At 40.4% G+C, this 16,890-nt stretch overlaps 1 protein-coding gene across 3 annotated transcripts; it reads right to left on the bottom strand.

Moving 5' to 3' along the window:
- Positions 1-64: 64 nt before the first annotated feature.
- On the bottom strand, positions 65-16,474 carry cfap70 (cilia and flagella associated protein 70). 3 transcript variants are annotated; one of them, XM_042435996.1, is made up of 28 exons: positions 16,301-16,474; positions 14,803-14,989; positions 14,271-14,366; positions 14,056-14,141; positions 13,172-13,258; positions 12,624-12,650; positions 12,336-12,527; positions 11,966-12,148; positions 11,559-11,653; positions 10,993-11,086; positions 10,001-10,138; positions 9,480-9,641; positions 9,112-9,201; positions 8,733-8,824; positions 8,410-8,470; positions 8,100-8,282; positions 7,822-7,953; positions 7,384-7,512; positions 6,868-7,022; positions 4,922-5,037; positions 4,158-4,352; positions 3,421-3,560; positions 2,955-3,107; positions 2,540-2,701; positions 1,905-1,994; positions 1,341-1,442; positions 791-838; positions 65-341 (listed from the first exon to the last, which is right to left on the bottom strand). In XM_042435996.1, exons 1-28 carry the CDS (start codon positions 16,370-16,372, stop codon positions 231-233), a joined length of 3,378 nt encoding a protein of 1,125 aa, XP_042291930.1. In that variant the 5' UTR covers positions 16,373-16,474; the 3' UTR covers positions 65-230. The 3 variants fall into 3 exon arrangements, with proteins under 3 accessions (XP_042291930.1, XP_042292048.1, XP_042292003.1); XM_042436114.1 differs by having other exon boundaries at positions 6,889-7,022; XM_042436069.1 differs by having other exon boundaries at positions 13,172-13,252.
- Between the last annotated feature and the right edge of the window lie 416 nt (positions 16,475-16,890).

Below are 16,890 nucleotides of genomic sequence, written 5' to 3'. Positions count from 1 at the left end.
CGGTTACTGAACATCTCCACTGTCTATAAAATCTGATTCAACATGATCATCTGAGCTGGCTGTGTTACTTTTTCACAATAAAGCATTTAATACATATACATTCTCAAAATACAATTAAAGAATACCAATACAACTCCTAACATAACCCGGCAGTTTAAACAGAACATTTTAAAGATGTGCCATTTAGACTCTACGTGTGTCTATGTATGAAATGTACTTGCTCATAGGATTTAAACTCCTGCGTCGGTACTTGTTCCAAAGCATGACACCAGATGACTGAAGCGGACCTGATCCTGCAGCTCTTTGATCTCCTTGAGGAGCGAATTATTCTGCAAGTTGAACTGTACCAAGAAAAATGATTTTTTTATTCGTCAGACAGGAGTTTAAGTTTGTTCCGTAAAAACAGAAATGTGACTTTGAAATAGATTTTGGATGATAGAGACATATTTTGTCAAATGAACACATCAGGACAAAATCATTGATAAATACAGATACCTATATTTTAATTTTAATTCAAGACAGGGCACTATATGCACTCAGTATATACACTCAAATGCTATATTTTTATGATAAATGCTACAGCATGAGTTCCCGTAAATAACTAATTTCAACAAACATGCTTGTTACTGAATTTTATGTTTAATTTAGAAACAAATGAAACTGTTTTAGGTTTATCTTTTCATTTAAAAATGTTTTTATTTAGAGATTTCACAGCATTATCAACCATTAATAATAGATAAATGACTATTTCCAGAATGACTGATACAATAATAACATTAGTCCAACTCACCCTTGTGGCGTATTTATAAAACTTCTCTGCTTCCTCCTGTCTGCCAGACTGAAAACATAAAGGGGGAAAAGAAAAATCTGTCATCTAATGGTTAGTTCAAGTCCCTGTGGCCTAGCTGGAAAAATCCAGTTGTGAGCAGTGAAAAGTGAATCTTTGTTTAACTGTGTCCCAATTCAGGGACTGCATTCCTGGAAGGACATATCATAGGGTGAAAAGGTGTGCGTGTCTCCACTGGATCTGAAGGTTAAGCTGAATCTGCTTTTCCTCTCCTCATGAGTCGGGTGTTGCTGAAACAAATACCTGGTGAATATGACAATGTCATGTGATTAGTGGGTGATGGATTGTGGTATACTGGAGACCACAGGATACACCATGCCCCCCCCCATATTTGGGCAAAAGAGGACCTTATTTCTATGCCACATTTTTTGGCTTCTTTGTATTCGGACAGTGTCAACCTGTTAAGTCAGTCTTGAAATGCAGCCTTCGGAGGAAGCCGAGCCTGAACTGGGACACAGGCACAGTGTACTTTCAGAGCATCATCATCACTCACCCTGAGGCAGATCAGAGACAGGTAAGCCCACACTTCTGCATTCTGATTGTTCAAATGGTTGGCCTCAGTCAAAGCTTCCTCAGCTACACACAGCTCCTGCAGCTACACAGCCAGACAGACACAAACACAACCAAAGCTCATATCCTTCCAAAGTAAATAAAAAAAAAAATGGCTCTCAACAACTCCATGGCTGTATTCTGCACATGAATCTTGTTAGATAGCAGGACAGTCCCAAATACATCCAAGAGCAACCTGGGCTTTGTTCACATTAGAATTAGGACAGAACTTAGTGCAACCCCTCTGTGAGAGTAGGACTTTTCAGATGCTGAGTTGAATCACTGTGCTCAACATTTTGGTGAAGAAATAACTTCAATGTCATCTGCCCCTAAAGCCACAATGTCATGTTTTTGCATTTGTATGTCTACATGTGTTCAATAAACAAGATACAACGTGTAAATAAGACCGCTTTGGAGCCTTTCGAGGCAATAATCAAGTTGGATTTAAAAATATTTTCTGGTTGCCATCATTTCAATCATTGTGTGGGAGAGAGAGGGAGAGATTTACCCGGTAACAGGTGGCGCCCAGGCCCAGCCAGGTCAGGCAGGATGGAGACTGCTCACAAGCCTGCAGGTACACAACTTTGGCTTGTTCAAACTGAAAGTGAACAGCACAAAAAGGAGACATTCAGTTACACTGTGTTCATAAATGACTTCATAGATATTTGTAGATTTGTTTTACAAGTTTAATGATGTGCTTTAACTTCAATGAAGTGTGAATAATTTGATTTGTGGTTTCTACAGCACAGTGCTCTCTTTACAACACCCTGCCCACACAGTTACACACATTCACAAACAGCAATATAAGAGCAACCTGATCGCAACCGTGCTGCAAAGTAAAAACCTTTCCAGGAAAACAAATTATTCTTCATGATTTTGTGAAATTATGGTATTTTGGAAAAAACTTTCTCTTACTAGAATGCTATTTCCGTTAGTATTTCTGACTTTCAAGTCATTCTAAGATGTATAGGAACCCTTTCTGTAGCTGGTAAAAAATGAAGAATGACTGGTGACGTTTTTAGCCTTTCCTGGAAATGCACCAACATCTCCTGCCCTGACTCATCAGCAGATAGAGTTCACAGTAAACTGTCCAACTGGTCAGATCAGACAGGCTTCACTGTAGTCTGATATCTGCTATCTAACCTTTCCCTCCTGGAGGTAGATGGATCCCAGGCGAAGGACAACATGGTGAGAGTCTGATGGCTGCTGCTGGAAGTTCAGGCTCCGCTCATAGCTCTGCTGAGCCTCAGTGAACTCCCCGCACAGATAGTGACAGTGACCATTCAGAGCCCACGCATCTGCGTCCTGCTCACAAGGTGGAAAACACTTCACGTCAGGCTTCAGATCAGATGGCAGTTATCGGTGCTCATTGCTGTGTGGTGGCATCACATTAACAGTAACAACAGTAAAAAGAGCCAACTTAAAAAGATTCATTGAAATCAACTGCTTCCCTACATCATAAAGGAGAATGATTCAGCCTTTCAGGAAAGCGTTAATAAGATAAACCTGTGCCACATTTTCTGCCCAGTCCGTACTCATGTTGTCAGATTGGGATTACCTGGTCTCTGTGTAATAGTGCCTCCCTGAGGCTAGCAGTGGCACTGCAATAGTCAGCTCTGAGAAACTGCAAATGGGCCAAATGAAGGAGGTAGGAGACACTGCGACCGCCGTCTGAACACAGCAGTTCCTGGGACAGAGCACGTTCTGCCATCTGACAACAGGAAAATAGTGTTAGCTCTGTTAGCAGCCATAAGACATTTGTTGTCTCATTTGTTGGAGCATTACTGCTGTCAATGTCAGATTTAGATGTGGACATTCAAGATACCCACAATACATGGATTTTCTAGGAGCAACAATAACGGTCAAAGATCACTTTTGCTCCTTAACTCACTTAACTGGGATTCATAAAATGACACTGCAGTAGTAATGTAGTTTTTAGATTGTTTTGATTCATACTGTATTCGACTGTGAGTCTAGCTCGCTGATCAGCTTGTTAAACCGCCAGCCACAATGTATGTTTTTACCTTCAGGGCATTGTTTTGCAGCAGGAACTGGACCGTCTCTGTGTAGATTGTTGAGAATGTAGCCGGAGCTGATCTGGAACTGACATTTTGTGCTGGAGGCTCTCTGTGCACCGCTGAGTCCTGGTCTCCACAGTCTGAGTCTGAGAGAACGAGACGGTAATAGTGATAGGTTACACTGGCAGCTCACAGGACTCATATTCACTGTCACAGGCCTTCAGATTGAAGTGAACTGAGAGCTTCAGTGAGTGCAAGAAAGACGAGAGATTAGACAAGTCTTATTTTTAGGTGGTAGTTTCAAACCGTATGCATCTTAACTATGTTCAGATTGGTCAGATTATCATGTGACTGCAGGTGAGGCTACCACAATTATATCTTTGTCAATCAATCCACAAATGCACATTTTCCTGTTTTATGACAATTTATAGCAAATATTACAAGTGGAAACCTTCTCATTCAGTCTCAACAATGCAGATCCACAACAACAAAGGGAAACTGGGACCAGAAACACTTCAGAGACAAACCAACCCCCCAAATGACCCTTTCACCAGCACCACTGGCACAAACATAACACCAAAGTCTCCTCTAGCATTTCTGCTTTTCTCTCCAAGAATGGCCTTTATATCTGCTGCCTGGTTTCCCCCCCCATGTGACCACAGAAAACTAATGCATCATCACATTTAGATGAAGGGACAGCATACACTTCTTTTCTGGGAGCTTTTCCTCTCACTGTGTCTTACCTTGCTTAATGTTGCCAGAATTACATGCAGCCGCGGCTGTCTCCTCTTCCTCATGCTGGTCTTTCTTCTTCTCAGTATTCTTCTCTTCCCCCTTCTGCGTTTGCCTCTTTGCTACCTCTTCCCTCAGCTGATTTCTGGCTTCCAGGATGGCCCTCTCAGCCAGGGTGAGTTTGTTCTGGCTCTCCTGGATCAAACCTGGAAAGCAGATGCAGAAATGGGAAAACAGACTTTACATTTTCCAGCATACACCTCTCCTGTTTTACTGCTCAGGGACATTTAGGGGTCCAAGTTTGTGAGGACTGAAACCAAAGTTTGCTAAATGTTGCTGATTTCTAATATATTTGAATGTTACCATTTCGTATATTTTCATTATGAAGTATTGTCTTTGGAAATTTACTTTTTTGAGATTTTAAAAAGTCTCTGAAACAACATTTGAAATACTTAAAACTCTGTACTGAAACCAAACAAATGAATTAAGAATCATCAGCTCAAGGCATGTTTACTCACCTACCTGAGGCAAGGAAACTCTGGGAGATATTACTGTTTTTGAATTAAGAACAAAAGAAAGGCCATCCTGAACAATCTAACTGATAAAATACACAAAGACCATATCCTCCAGAGCACCTTGAGTGGCTATAACCTCACGGGAGCCTCCATCACATTAGAGTTAGACAACACTGATGGCTGACATCAGATTTTTGATATAAAAAATGAGTGTTGTAGTAGCAGTCTGTATGCGTCACAGATTAAACAGCTGTCCTCACCCAGCAGCGTCCAGGCCACCACACTGGGTGGCTCTATGCTGGTGGCTCGCTCCAGGAAGGTCTCAGCTTCCTCAAAACGTTCAAACATCGCTGCTAGGACCCCACACATCATCAGGCTGGAGAAAGAAGAAGATACAGACACACAGGTCCTGACTTCCAGTTCACATTTTTTTGCCTAGAATTTTTTCAGCTGCCTGTGTGACCGTAACATTGCGTCTCCTTCCAGGATAAGTCAGGGTGGACTGCCTCTGGTTCTACCTGTTCCTTTGGTATTGATTTGGTATTGACAAGTGATTTGATATTTCTAGTTGTAGACAATAAGGAATGGCAAATGCAGGTGAAGAATAGCAAAGTCAGTGAGTTATAAGGTTTGACCATTAAGGTTGTTATTGCTGTAGAGAGTACAATGTTCTCTGTTTTGTGGATGCCTGTACTGTAATACTGATCACCTGCTCTCTCCGGGGTCTGCCAGCGAGCCGCTTGGAGCTGGCTCTGTAGCTGTGGAAAAGGAAGTAATTAGGAGCCAAGTCGATTTCTCTAACAAAAGACTGCCAGAGTTTCCAGTGCAAGAGCGTTCCAGAGCAAGCAAGGCGGAGGCTCCACTGCTCTTGGGAAAAATTTATATTGGACTGAGGGACACTGAGTTTGTTGCTTGTGAAACTGAGTGAATTAAGGGTTGTGCTGGCAGTTGAAAATCCTGTCTGTCCGCCGTCTCATGTTTCTACCAGCCCAGTCCGCCCTGGAACACTCTTTTATTGCGAGTACACATTTTATGAACTGTTTTTTTTGTATTTTAATTGTGGAAATTTCAAAATGGTCTAGTTGCTCCCCACTTTGGTTCCCAGGGTTGGCTTCATTTTATCCTATTTTTATCTACTGTAATTAATTATTCTTACTTATTGCTTAATAGCGCCTGATGGCAATTTTGCTCTTAATGATGGATAAGTAATCAAGAAATCAATCAATCAAACTTTATCTGTATAGCACCTTTCAAACAAGTTATTGCAAATTCAAAGTGCTTCACAGATAAAGACAAGCCAATAATAAGACGGAGCAAATATAGACAGTAAACAGTAAAATAATTTGAAACTAATGCACACAAGAAATAAAAATTATGAAAATGTGATAAGATCAAATAGATTTAAAAACTATACTAATAATAAAATGGAGTAAAATAAAAATTTGATTATAAAACTAGATAAAATAGATGAAAAAACAAAGACAAATAAAACCGATAAGAGGGAAAAATAATAATATTATTAATAATAATAATAACAAAAGATAAAATAAAATTTTACAACATGAATAAAATAAAATAAGTGAATAAAAATAAGTAAATAATGTCTATAAATCATGCTTAATCAAAAGCCAGGCTAAAGAGGCAGGTTTTAAGTTTATACTTAAAAATATCAACACTTCCTGCTACTCTCAGATCCTCAGACAGACTGTTCCAGCTGCTCGGAGCATGAAAACTAAAAGCTGCCTCACAAAAGGTTTCATTCGTGCCAGAGGACCCGAGGGGCCGTACTGGTTGATACACTGTAATCATGTGAGACATACAGGCCGGAACAAGACCATAAAGTGCTTTAAAAACAAGTAAAATAATTTTAAAATCAATACGAAACTGACAGGCAACCAGTGTGAGGACTTTAAAACAGATGTAATCTAGTCCTGGTCAGAACTCAGGCCGCAGAGTTCTGAATCAGCTGATATATAACTGTTTTGGGTAGACCAGATAAAAGAGCATTACAACAGTCCAGCCTGCTCAAAATAAAAGCAAGAAATTATCATGATATACAGTAAATACACTCAGGATTTAAATATTGAGCTCATCACTATCCTTTTAGACATACAGTATTCATGAAGCCAAACGTAGCAGTAATCAATTGCTTCTCTTCTCTTGTAAATCAGTAACTTTGATATTCTTTGATATTTTATGTTTTTACTGTGTCTGGATCTTTTCTGACCTGGGCTGGTGGGCCTGCTGGATGGACACAGCATCATGGAAACACTCTTTAGCTTTCATGTAGTCTCCAGTCAGCATGTAGAGGCTTCCCCACTCAAACTTGTGGGAGGGCTCACATGGATGCCTCACCACCAGCTGCAGGTAAACAAATACAAAATTTAGTAGCCACTTTGTTAGTTTAACTGGAGTCATTATCTGCACAGAGAGGATCATTGATCACTGCTGCAACATTACTTGTGTCCTCTTAACACAACAAACACACAAAAATAAATTAGTGCAAATCAAGCATTTGATTTTCAGATCTAGAAAAACTGAATAAATGGACGTCTGTGATTGATCAACTCTGCTCTTTTTTTTTTTTAATAAAAAAGACCAACTACTGACTAACAAGTATAGTTACGACTAAATAAAAAGAAAAATTAAAAGCTTGTCAGCAATTACTTTTCTTCATTTCTTTTGAATGAATAGCAGACGTATTAGAAAGGTGTTATTGTACCTCCTGGTAGTACTGAGCAGCCTGCTGATAATTCCCGGTGTGCTGAGCCTCTCTAGCAAAAAATCTGAGCTGAGAGGTACTCAAATGGATCTCATCCGGGGAGTCATCATCAACGTCCTCTGAATAAATCTGATGAGGAACAGAGGATACAAATGAACATAAATGCGGATGTATGTGTGGTAATTGGAAAATGGTTGCATTTGTATAGCACTTCCTCCCACCCATTCCCCCACTCTGCACGGCAGCAAGCTACCATGCAGAGTGCTGGCCTAACCATCCGGAGCAATTTGAGGTTCAGTGTCTCGCCCAAGGACACTTCAACATGCGAACAGGAGGAGCTGAGGATTGCACCGCCAACCGTGTAGATAGTGGACAACCCACTCTTCCTCCTGGACCAAAGCCACTCCCCAGGGTGTGTGCATATATGTGTGTACCCACCTTGTCCATAGCTAAGTGCATCTCATCCACCAGGTAGACATAGAGCTTGCTGACAAAAGCATGCAGATCCTGAGGCTCAGTGAATGGCTCTGTCTGCTGCATCTTGTCACGCACAATCCTCACCACTGCATGCTACACAACGGAAACACACACATGTTCATCCGCTGAAATACACACCGAACAGTCACCAATTGCAGGAATACCACTATTAGGGCAACTAGTTTCAGGGTTCTTGCAAGTTTCATCCATCTACCCGGGACTTGAGCAGCTGTCCTCACCTTCATCTGTTCCTTGAAGGCAAAATATCTCCCAGAGACATTAAGCGCTCCCATCAGCTGAGCCTTCATTTGCTCCCGGCTGCAGTCTTCTGATGGCTTGCATTTTGCTCCAAATAGTTCCTCATACTGGTCGGAAACATGGGTCACCACATTGCCTACCTGCCTGTGGAAGCCCTGCACGGCCTGCAAAAACACACACACCAGTAGAGAGAGTTCAGCAGGTAACACTAATGTGTGTTTCACTGTGATCGTGTGTATGCATATACCGTATATGTGTATATATGTATATATAATTATGTCGGTGTTTTACTCTTTCTGCTTTACTAGGACCCGCTGGAAGTGGAGATCTGGGAGGGATCAGTGCTTTTACCCTGCATGAAACAGACAGATCTCAGCACATTCTCACTCATACTGACTCAATTCAAAAATCCTGGCTTTCTGGTCTACAGCCATGGGGTGTGAAACTGTCGCTATTAAAACTGTATAATTTCATATTAATGACTAATTGACTTCATAAGTGATTTCTTTTTTCATAGCTCAGAAGTTCTGATAGCTCTGGGCTGCAATCCAGCATGACACAGTAACCAATGAAAGTGACCACAGGACACTCAGAGAATTTGTAAATCACATTACCTTCTGGCCAGCTCCTCTGGAGATGTTTTGGGCACTAGTGGTTTCTCCAAGGCAATTTCAATAATAATGTAAGTTCTGGCCTCCACATACATCTGTCATAAAGGAGAATAAAGTGTTAGAATTCTCAGGGCTTTCCAAAATATAGTTTAAGAGGAAGCACATAAGGTGGATATATATTTACAGTCTGTAACAGTATTGAGGATGTTCAATAGTTAAATCCTGCAGCACAGATGTCAAGTAAACTGTAAACTATGTTTGTGATTGACATAAATACTTTATTGAGGATGTTCAATAGTTAAATCCTGCAGCACAGATGTCAAGTAAACTGTAAACTATGTTTGTGATTGACATAAATACTTTACGGAGTTGTGATGCTTACATTTTCCTCTGTATTGACGTGTGGTTCAGTTTCTGTCACACTGTCAGCCATGCTGTCGGCTGGAGCCATCCTGCTTTGATTGCCAGGTTGCTGACACAATGAAAACAGGTAATGTTAGAGTCAAAGCTTCCCAAACACAACACGTACATCTAACTTAAGGACTTCCAAGGTCACAATTTGGTGAATTTAAAGAGCTAAAAACTTTGTTGTGGTTAAGACATCACACAGGTTGCCCTTTCTACTCCTGAAATCTAGGTGAATTCATTTGTATGAAAAGTAAAAAACATATCAACCACTCCTTTTTGTTCTAGTTGGAAAGCTCAAAAGCTTTTATGGACTTATTTTATGTCCATTGGGACCTCGCTGACCTTTTTGGCTGGCTCCTTGGAATCCTTGGCTCCCTTGTTGCCTCCATCCAGGGCCTTCCCTGCCCTTGATTTGCAAGAGCCTGCAGCCGAGCCAGCTCGAGCTTTGAGCTGGCTTGCTGCAGCCTTGGCCTGCTTCTTTAACACACTGACACTCCGCTTGGCCTTTGAGTCCAAGATCAATGACAGAGACACCTTTATAGAGACTTAACAGTACAAACACCATAAGGCCAGTATTAGGCTATTTAGTAGACTATCTTAAGTGGAGTCTTTCTTCATGCATCACATGACACAGCAGTGCTGTGTAGTAAACATCCTAAGACCTGTCTCTGTACTGGTCACACAGAGATGACCTCATTTTCAAAAAGTGTTCCTTTAAACAGCAGCTGGAAGTCAATTTGTATATAAGTTATTCCTGGTAAACATTAAGATACTTGATAAATACAGACCCAGATCCAGAACATAAATAAAGGAACAAAAAAAATGAATGTACGCAAAGGTTTCAATATGTGTATTTGTTTGACCTTGTTCAGCAACTCAGTTTCAGAGAAGGGCCGAATGCTGTATGCTCCTCGGATGCGGGTAACTCCAGGATACAGCAACCGCCCCATGTCCACGAACGCCACACCATGGAAGGGGATCTGTGGGTCCTCCTCAGCTAGCTTCACACAAACATACACACATGTTTAGTTCTGTCTCTCAATAAACATGAACAATTTCTACCACTGAACTTGCTGGTCTGTCATTGACCTTTACTTCATGTTTTTAAACCACATGGTAAGCGTTCTGAAAATGTTTAATTTTAACTATCCACTGGATACTCTACTAAAGCATCACATTAGCTCCAGTATAACTAATAGCAGACCTGCAAACACTCCCATTTTCCTGGGTTTTTCCCGTATTTTCACCTCCTCTCCCGCTGTGCTCGCATTTTGTTGTTTCTCCCGGGAAACTCCCGTAATTTGCATGGCGCTTAACTTTTATTATGAATAATCGTCATACACACGGATCCATTAGTTTTGTATGTTTGCCTGACGTTGGCAAAGTTGCCAGATCGTCTATGAAACACAGTCCACACGCACAGTCCACACATGACATACAATTTCAACCCATCTGTCGCCACAACCCGATTCAAGGGGCGTGTGCACAGCTGCTGTCTGTGCAGGCAGTCCTTCCTCCTGTCCTCTGTCAGCCTCCCTCTGCTGCTGATGTGATTCACTGCCTGCAGGTACAGCTGGTAAAGAGGAGGGGCTGGTTTGTCTCAGCCAGCAGCTAAGTTTACAAGAATCTGCCAAACATACCGGTGGTGGATGGCACACTGCGGGCGAAGCAGCTAAAAATATCACTTTTCTTCATGTTTATGCTTGTTGAACACGTGGTTCAACAAGCATAAACATGTACTTACTGGCTTTGTACTCACAACGGTTTTGTTGCACTTACAATAAAGGGCGTAGTTGTCGTCAACTCGATTAAACATTATCTTTTACTTCATCAATCCCCTACAAAGGTGTCTCACCAGCTTGGCAGTTTCTGCTGCTTTTCCCGTAGGAGCCAACGACCTCATGATCTCCACCGGCCACAGTCTGCTCTCAATGATCTTCTGACGCAGCCTGAAATCACAGTCAATATCGATTCACATATTTTCATACGTGTATCTACCCACACAATGATGCAATTCACTAACATACACTCTTATATGTTAATTTTCTTTTTGCTATACTGATTATCATTTGCTAAGCCACTATGTGTGGCTCTCTTGACAGGGCTTTGATGTTTTAATTTCAAACAGTGAACCTGTTTCACAGATCACAGAGTCCCAGGTTTATTGCGTAGCCCTGAGGTAAAACCAGAAATAAGATAAAATGACTTTTCCATGATTTCTGGTTTCCATTCCAGTTGTCAAGTACACTCCGCTGTAATCCTGAAATGTGGTTAATCCTGAATTTCCTAAAAGCCCTGATTTAGCCCCAATGAACTGACCCTGACTTTCCCTGTCTAGAATAAAGCTCTTAAAACTCAAAGCTAATAGGTAGCATCATTGTCAGATAGGAGGAGAAGGAGTGAGTTGTGTGTGAAGCTGACCTGGCGGTTCCTCCTTCATCCAGAAAACAGCGCATTTCTGTGTCCCAGCTTACCCTGCTCTTCAGGGTCTCTGCTTCATTACGAAACTCGCGGTCCTGCAGGAACAGTGAAACTTCAACCTTGTAACTGACAATGTAAGTGAACCTGCTTCCATGCTGAGTTACTTTTTTGTCTTCTACAGCATATTTATGCCACTAAGGTCAATTTACTTCAGATTTTAAATGTTTTTAAGGCACTTTAACTTCTCATCTCATCAGTCACTGGCTAAGCTGGCATTTACCTTGAAGCATGTCCACATCTATCAAATGAAAGGGATATGTATAACATCCCTCACTCCCACTCAATTCCACATACTAACAGTTTGTGACGGTAACCTGCTATACTGCAAAATCTACTAATACAGGTACCTCTAAACCAGTTAGCTCGCCGTTCTCCTGCTCAATGGGCTCTGCCTGGAAAAAGGCTCCAGGCAAGAAGTGGTTTCCCGGGAGCAGCAGGGCTTGATGGGGCCTCTTCCTCTGTCGGCCATTGTCTTCCTTCTGTCCTCCTGCCTTCAGCTGCCCTTCACAAAACACCAGCATCTGATCTTTCTGAGAGTCAGAGGAACAGTGTTAAGCTCCTTTCACCCTGAAGTAGAGACCTTAAAAAGATTTGAAGTTGGTCTTGAATGAGGCAGCATAGACTATCTGATAGTACCATAACGCAGCATGAGAAACATGGAACATTATATTCAGTAAAATTAAAGAAGACAGATAAAAAGTACAGTGTAACACTTGCCTCTGCAGCAAGCGGGACCTCCAGGGCAGCAGTGTAAGTGCACGGAGTGGGAGCAGGCCCAGATAGCAGAGTCCATGTCTCAGGGAGGGAGTAGGCTGTCTCCATGGTGACCTTCAGCAGGTTGGAGGCTGAGAGTTCAGGCTCAGACAGCAATGGATCCGACACACTTACAAACACGTCCAGTGTCGGTTGCTAAAGGGGGTAAAACATTCAGGTTTCTTTATAAATTGTTTGATGATGTTGTCTGCTGATGCCATTATTCAGTTAAAAATATTGGCGTTTCCTTACCTGAGGCCCTGACTGCTTCTCCAGACACTGTGGGGAAAATACTGATTATTATGCATTAAACATTATATTCTTTATTTTTAAAGTGGACAAATTTAAAGATACTCTGAATGTTTTTTGTTTTTTTATCAGCAATGTAAAAGGTTCAGTTTCAGATGTGACAGACAGCGTTGAAACCACTAGCAGGAATGTATAAGAGGGTGTTTCAAATTAAAAATAATTAGCTGTCTTGGCTTTTCTGTGTATCAGCTACTTGTATCATGATTCTTGATTTACTGCCAGACAAAATGTCATAATGAGTAAAGCTTTCCAATTACCATACTGTAGCCTTGTTGTGGTCTAGAAGCCTTAAGGAAAATAAAATGCCCATCTTACCACTTCTGGGCAGAAAACACTGGGTGTGATACTGTCTTAATAACAATGCTTTTCCATACTTTCAACTCAGCTCATTTATGGTATTTTCTTTCCAAAGTGGATTATTCAAGTTCCAGGAGGTTTGATATTCACCCAATCTGGAACTGTTCCAGCCCTATGAGTTCAGATGGGATTACCTTGCTCTTCCACATTGAAAAGGCTTGGCTGGCCACCTGCCTCTGTCTGGCCCTAGCTGCTGTCTCCACATTCAGGCTGCTCTGTGACTGTAGAACATTCACTGATAGATGAGGCTGGAGGCAACATGTCTCATCCACTAACTCTATGAACTTTACTAAGGGTGGTAATATACAATGGATGAAATTGTATATCATATTATTTTGCTATATAAACATATATTGTGAGATGTCCATAATGCTAATACATCCAGCAATATTCAAGCAATAGCCACAGGTGCCTCATTAGGTGTGATAGAGCAAAAAGTCTAATAACTGACAAATCATCGTCTAGCTATAAATATTGTCATATTGCCCAATCTTAAATTAAACCAAATTTCACCTCTCATAGCAGCAAAAACCTTTCTACATCCCTCTTCAGAGCCTAATACAATACTTACAGAAAGTAATAATAGTGTGAATCAGTTTATATTTCTAAACATGACATTTTTACAGTATTTTTCCCTTATTGATAGTTAGTTGATGGTAAAGAGTGACAGAATATATAGGGATAGAGAAAAGTAAGAACTGTGGCAAAGGTCACTGGCTCAAATAGGTATAGTTAAAATGCTTTTTACTCAGGATACATAACTCAAATTTAGGAGGCAAAATTCAAAGTCAGAGAAAAAAAATTCAGTGTACAAACAAAATTAAAATTCAGAAAATGTAATTAAAATTCATTTGACACATAGTTTACATTTTACAACCAAAGTAAGAATCGTATGAAAGCCATCAAAAATCTAGCACCAGCTCATCTCACTGGTGAGTAACTCAAGCAGGTACAATGATCTTTTGTCAGTATACCTGTAAATTAATAGTAGTGATATTAGAGTCATTAGCCAACCAACCTTGCTGCTGGAGTCCTGGGAGGAGCCCTTGGCTGGGGAGCTGCTGACTGGATACAGTGGGATTGTGGATGAAAGGCTGCACTGACCTGAAGACAGAAGAAAAAAATCATTCAGATAGTGGTTGATTTTGCTATCACTATATTCCTGATGTTAATAATCTGGTAAATCCCAATTGTTAGATGGAAAATCATGTCATTTCTAACAGGCAGTTGTACCTTGCAGCAGTGGCAGCAGGTCGACCACAGCTTGGCCCATCAGCGATGACCTCGCCTCCACTTTCTTCTCATCAGGCAGGAACTCCGTCACCGTCACTGACCGCAAAAAAACCACACAGTGCTGCTATTTAGCAATAATGTGTTCTTCTGAAATCTAACAGCGATGATAAATGTAAACAGCCAGAGTAATAAAACTCTTCATTAAAGGTTTTGAGTCGATTTTGTTTTGATTTCTGCATTGCTGTGGTTTGGGTGAGTAATTATGTTAATAAATCCTTTAATAAGGCAGGATCCCAATTGAAGTGCTTCCAGTTATTCATGGCATCCAAAAACCCGAATCAAAGTATATTCCATAATTTTAGCATGTGTGCAGTTTTCTATAAATGTATCATCATGGTATTATCACCAAGGTGTGGCTATCAAGGAGAAACTGACTGCTAAATGTTCAGAAACCTCTGTGTCAGAGACTGGTTAGCTCAGCTGTCAGTTCTGTCAGATATCAGAAGACAAAACATTTTCTAACTCAGCTTACTTATGATCGGTTTGTGGGCGATATCACTGAGAGCCAGAGCATCGCTGGAGCAGTGGAAGCTGCAGGTGAAGTCGTAGTCGACGCGCTGCTCCACAGGGTCAGCCTGCTTCTTGTCTGACTCTCCCAGCACCGTACCATCCAACTCCACCCGAACAAAACTCTGGAAGCTGTCTGACTTTTTTCCTTGCTGAAAGAAAAGAAACAGAGCTGTTAGAAATTAAATGTTTTTCCATCCAACACCTTTTAAGCCTCATCTATTCTTACAGCCTTTTCAGGGTTTTTATTTGCTCCCGATGTAAGATTAGCCTTTATTGTCTCCCTTAGGAGAAATTTGTCTTGGGCATTCAAGATGCCGGTGCCAGTCATTTAATTGCAAGTACTGAGCCGTAATCCAATGTTCAAATTAAATTAAACAATACAATCATGCCAAAAACATATTACATGAGTCTTAGCCATTGATATGCTGTCAAACCCTTATGGGGCATTAGTTTGGCAGGTTAGCAAGGCTGATGACTCTGGAAAGAAAAAAGGTCTTCTGTTTGCTGCTCAGTTAGAAAATATATATATTTTATTGAGAAATAAAGTCTTAATGCCTTCCAGACTGTTAATTGCTTTAAACCATAACGCTATAACACAAACAGTCAATAATAATGACTGTAGCGTAATAGATCTGTCTATGTTTTCGATACGCTAACTTTCTTTTGTTTTTGTTTATTTAATTAAAAGTCACAATGCACATTCACAAACATTCTTTTAGCAGTTAAAGGACGGGTTGACAGTTTTTAAAGTCTGTCTTAAAACAACAATCAGGTACCCAAATGCACATTGAAACAGGTTTTTCTTGCTGTAATCATTCCTCTTGTTCACACTGACCATTAGAAGATCCCTTCATAATGCATTTACAATGTAGCCTAAGTGATGAGGGCCAAAAACACCGTCATCCTTCTGTGCAAAAATGTTTTTAAAAGTTTATCAGAAGCTAATATGACGGTTAAGCCGTCCAAATGAGTCAAATCAAGTAGATCTTTCAAAGTTACAGTCTTTTTAGTGCCAAAGTCCCTCTTTTTGTTACTATACTTCCACCACAGCTCAATAGGGAAACAGGGAATTTGAAACTAAAAAAGTCTGTAAATGTGGCAGATAGCCACTTGATATGACTAACTCAGACTGCTTAAGCCTCATATAAGCTTCAGATAAACTTTTAAATGCAAAAATGATTGTGTGGACAGACTGTGGATTTTGGCCCCCATTACTTACATTGAAAACACATTTGAAGGGGATCTTTTAATAGCCAGTATTTATGAATTATTACAGCGAGGAAAACCTCTTTCAATGTTCATTTAGGCACCCGACTGTTGTTTTAAGATAGACTTGAGAAACTGTGAACCTATCCTTTAAGCTAGCGGTTAGCAGCCTAACAGTTATATTTCTGTTGGTTCAGCAGTTGGGTCATTAAAGTTAGCGTCACTTTTGTTAATTAACCGTTGAATTAGCTTACCAGGTTATTTCCACCAATGACAGTTATTTTTATGGTTGAATTTTTTTCTGCTGTGCTTTCAGGCGTCTCCATTGTGCAGACAAATTGTAGACTAAGTTAAGTAATCGATATTCTGTTTTGTGCCTTAGTTGCTCCTTTGCTGGATACGCAGAGTCCTGTTTCCATGGCAGCAGGGCAACACATGGTGCGTTCAAGAGAAATCTGAAATATCTAATTTAGACTAAAAGACCATCAAACGCGCTGAAACATTTTTTTCGGATTAAAACAATCTATACAAGAACACCAGATTCCCTGGAATAAAACAAAATTACATCAACAAATGACATTATGCATTATTTCTGCTTCTATTGTTGCCACTGCATGCTCTTACTGCAGATTATTTTTTGAAAGATTCTGCCTTTTGTCGTTTGTCATTTACTTGTTATTTGAGCTGCAACAATTAGTCGATTAACCTGATCGATTAGTCGATCGACAGAGAATGAATCTACAACTGTTTTGATAATCGAATAATTGTTTTTAGTCATTTTTTAAAGCAAAAATTCCAAACATTTGTTGGTTACAGCCTCTCAAATGTGATGATTTTATGGTTT

This window comes from Thunnus maccoyii, chromosome 1 (genome assembly GCF_910596095.1).
Source record: "Thunnus maccoyii chromosome 1, fThuMac1.1, whole genome shotgun sequence".
In the NCBI taxonomy this organism is placed as follows: Eukaryota; Metazoa; Chordata; class Actinopteri; order Scombriformes; family Scombridae; genus Thunnus; species Thunnus maccoyii.
The sequence above is the reverse complement of the archived record's forward strand: the minus strand, read 5'-3'. Positions and strand labels throughout refer to the sequence as shown.

Bases quoted from the DNA above. Each gene is read 5' to 3' on its own strand.
- cfap70 (XM_042435996.1), bottom strand. From the start codon at position 16,372: ATGGAGACGCCTGAAAGCACAGCAGAAAAAAATTCAACCATAAAAATA. The intron at 12,528-12,623 runs GTAAGGAAACGC...TACCCCCTTTAG, and splicing joins AGAAGCAGTCAGGGCCTCAG to CAACCGACACTGGACGTGTT. The intron at 3,561-4,157 runs GTAAGACACAGT...TCGTTCTCTCAG, and splicing joins TTCTGGCAACATTAAGCAAG to ACTCAGACTGTGGAGACCAG.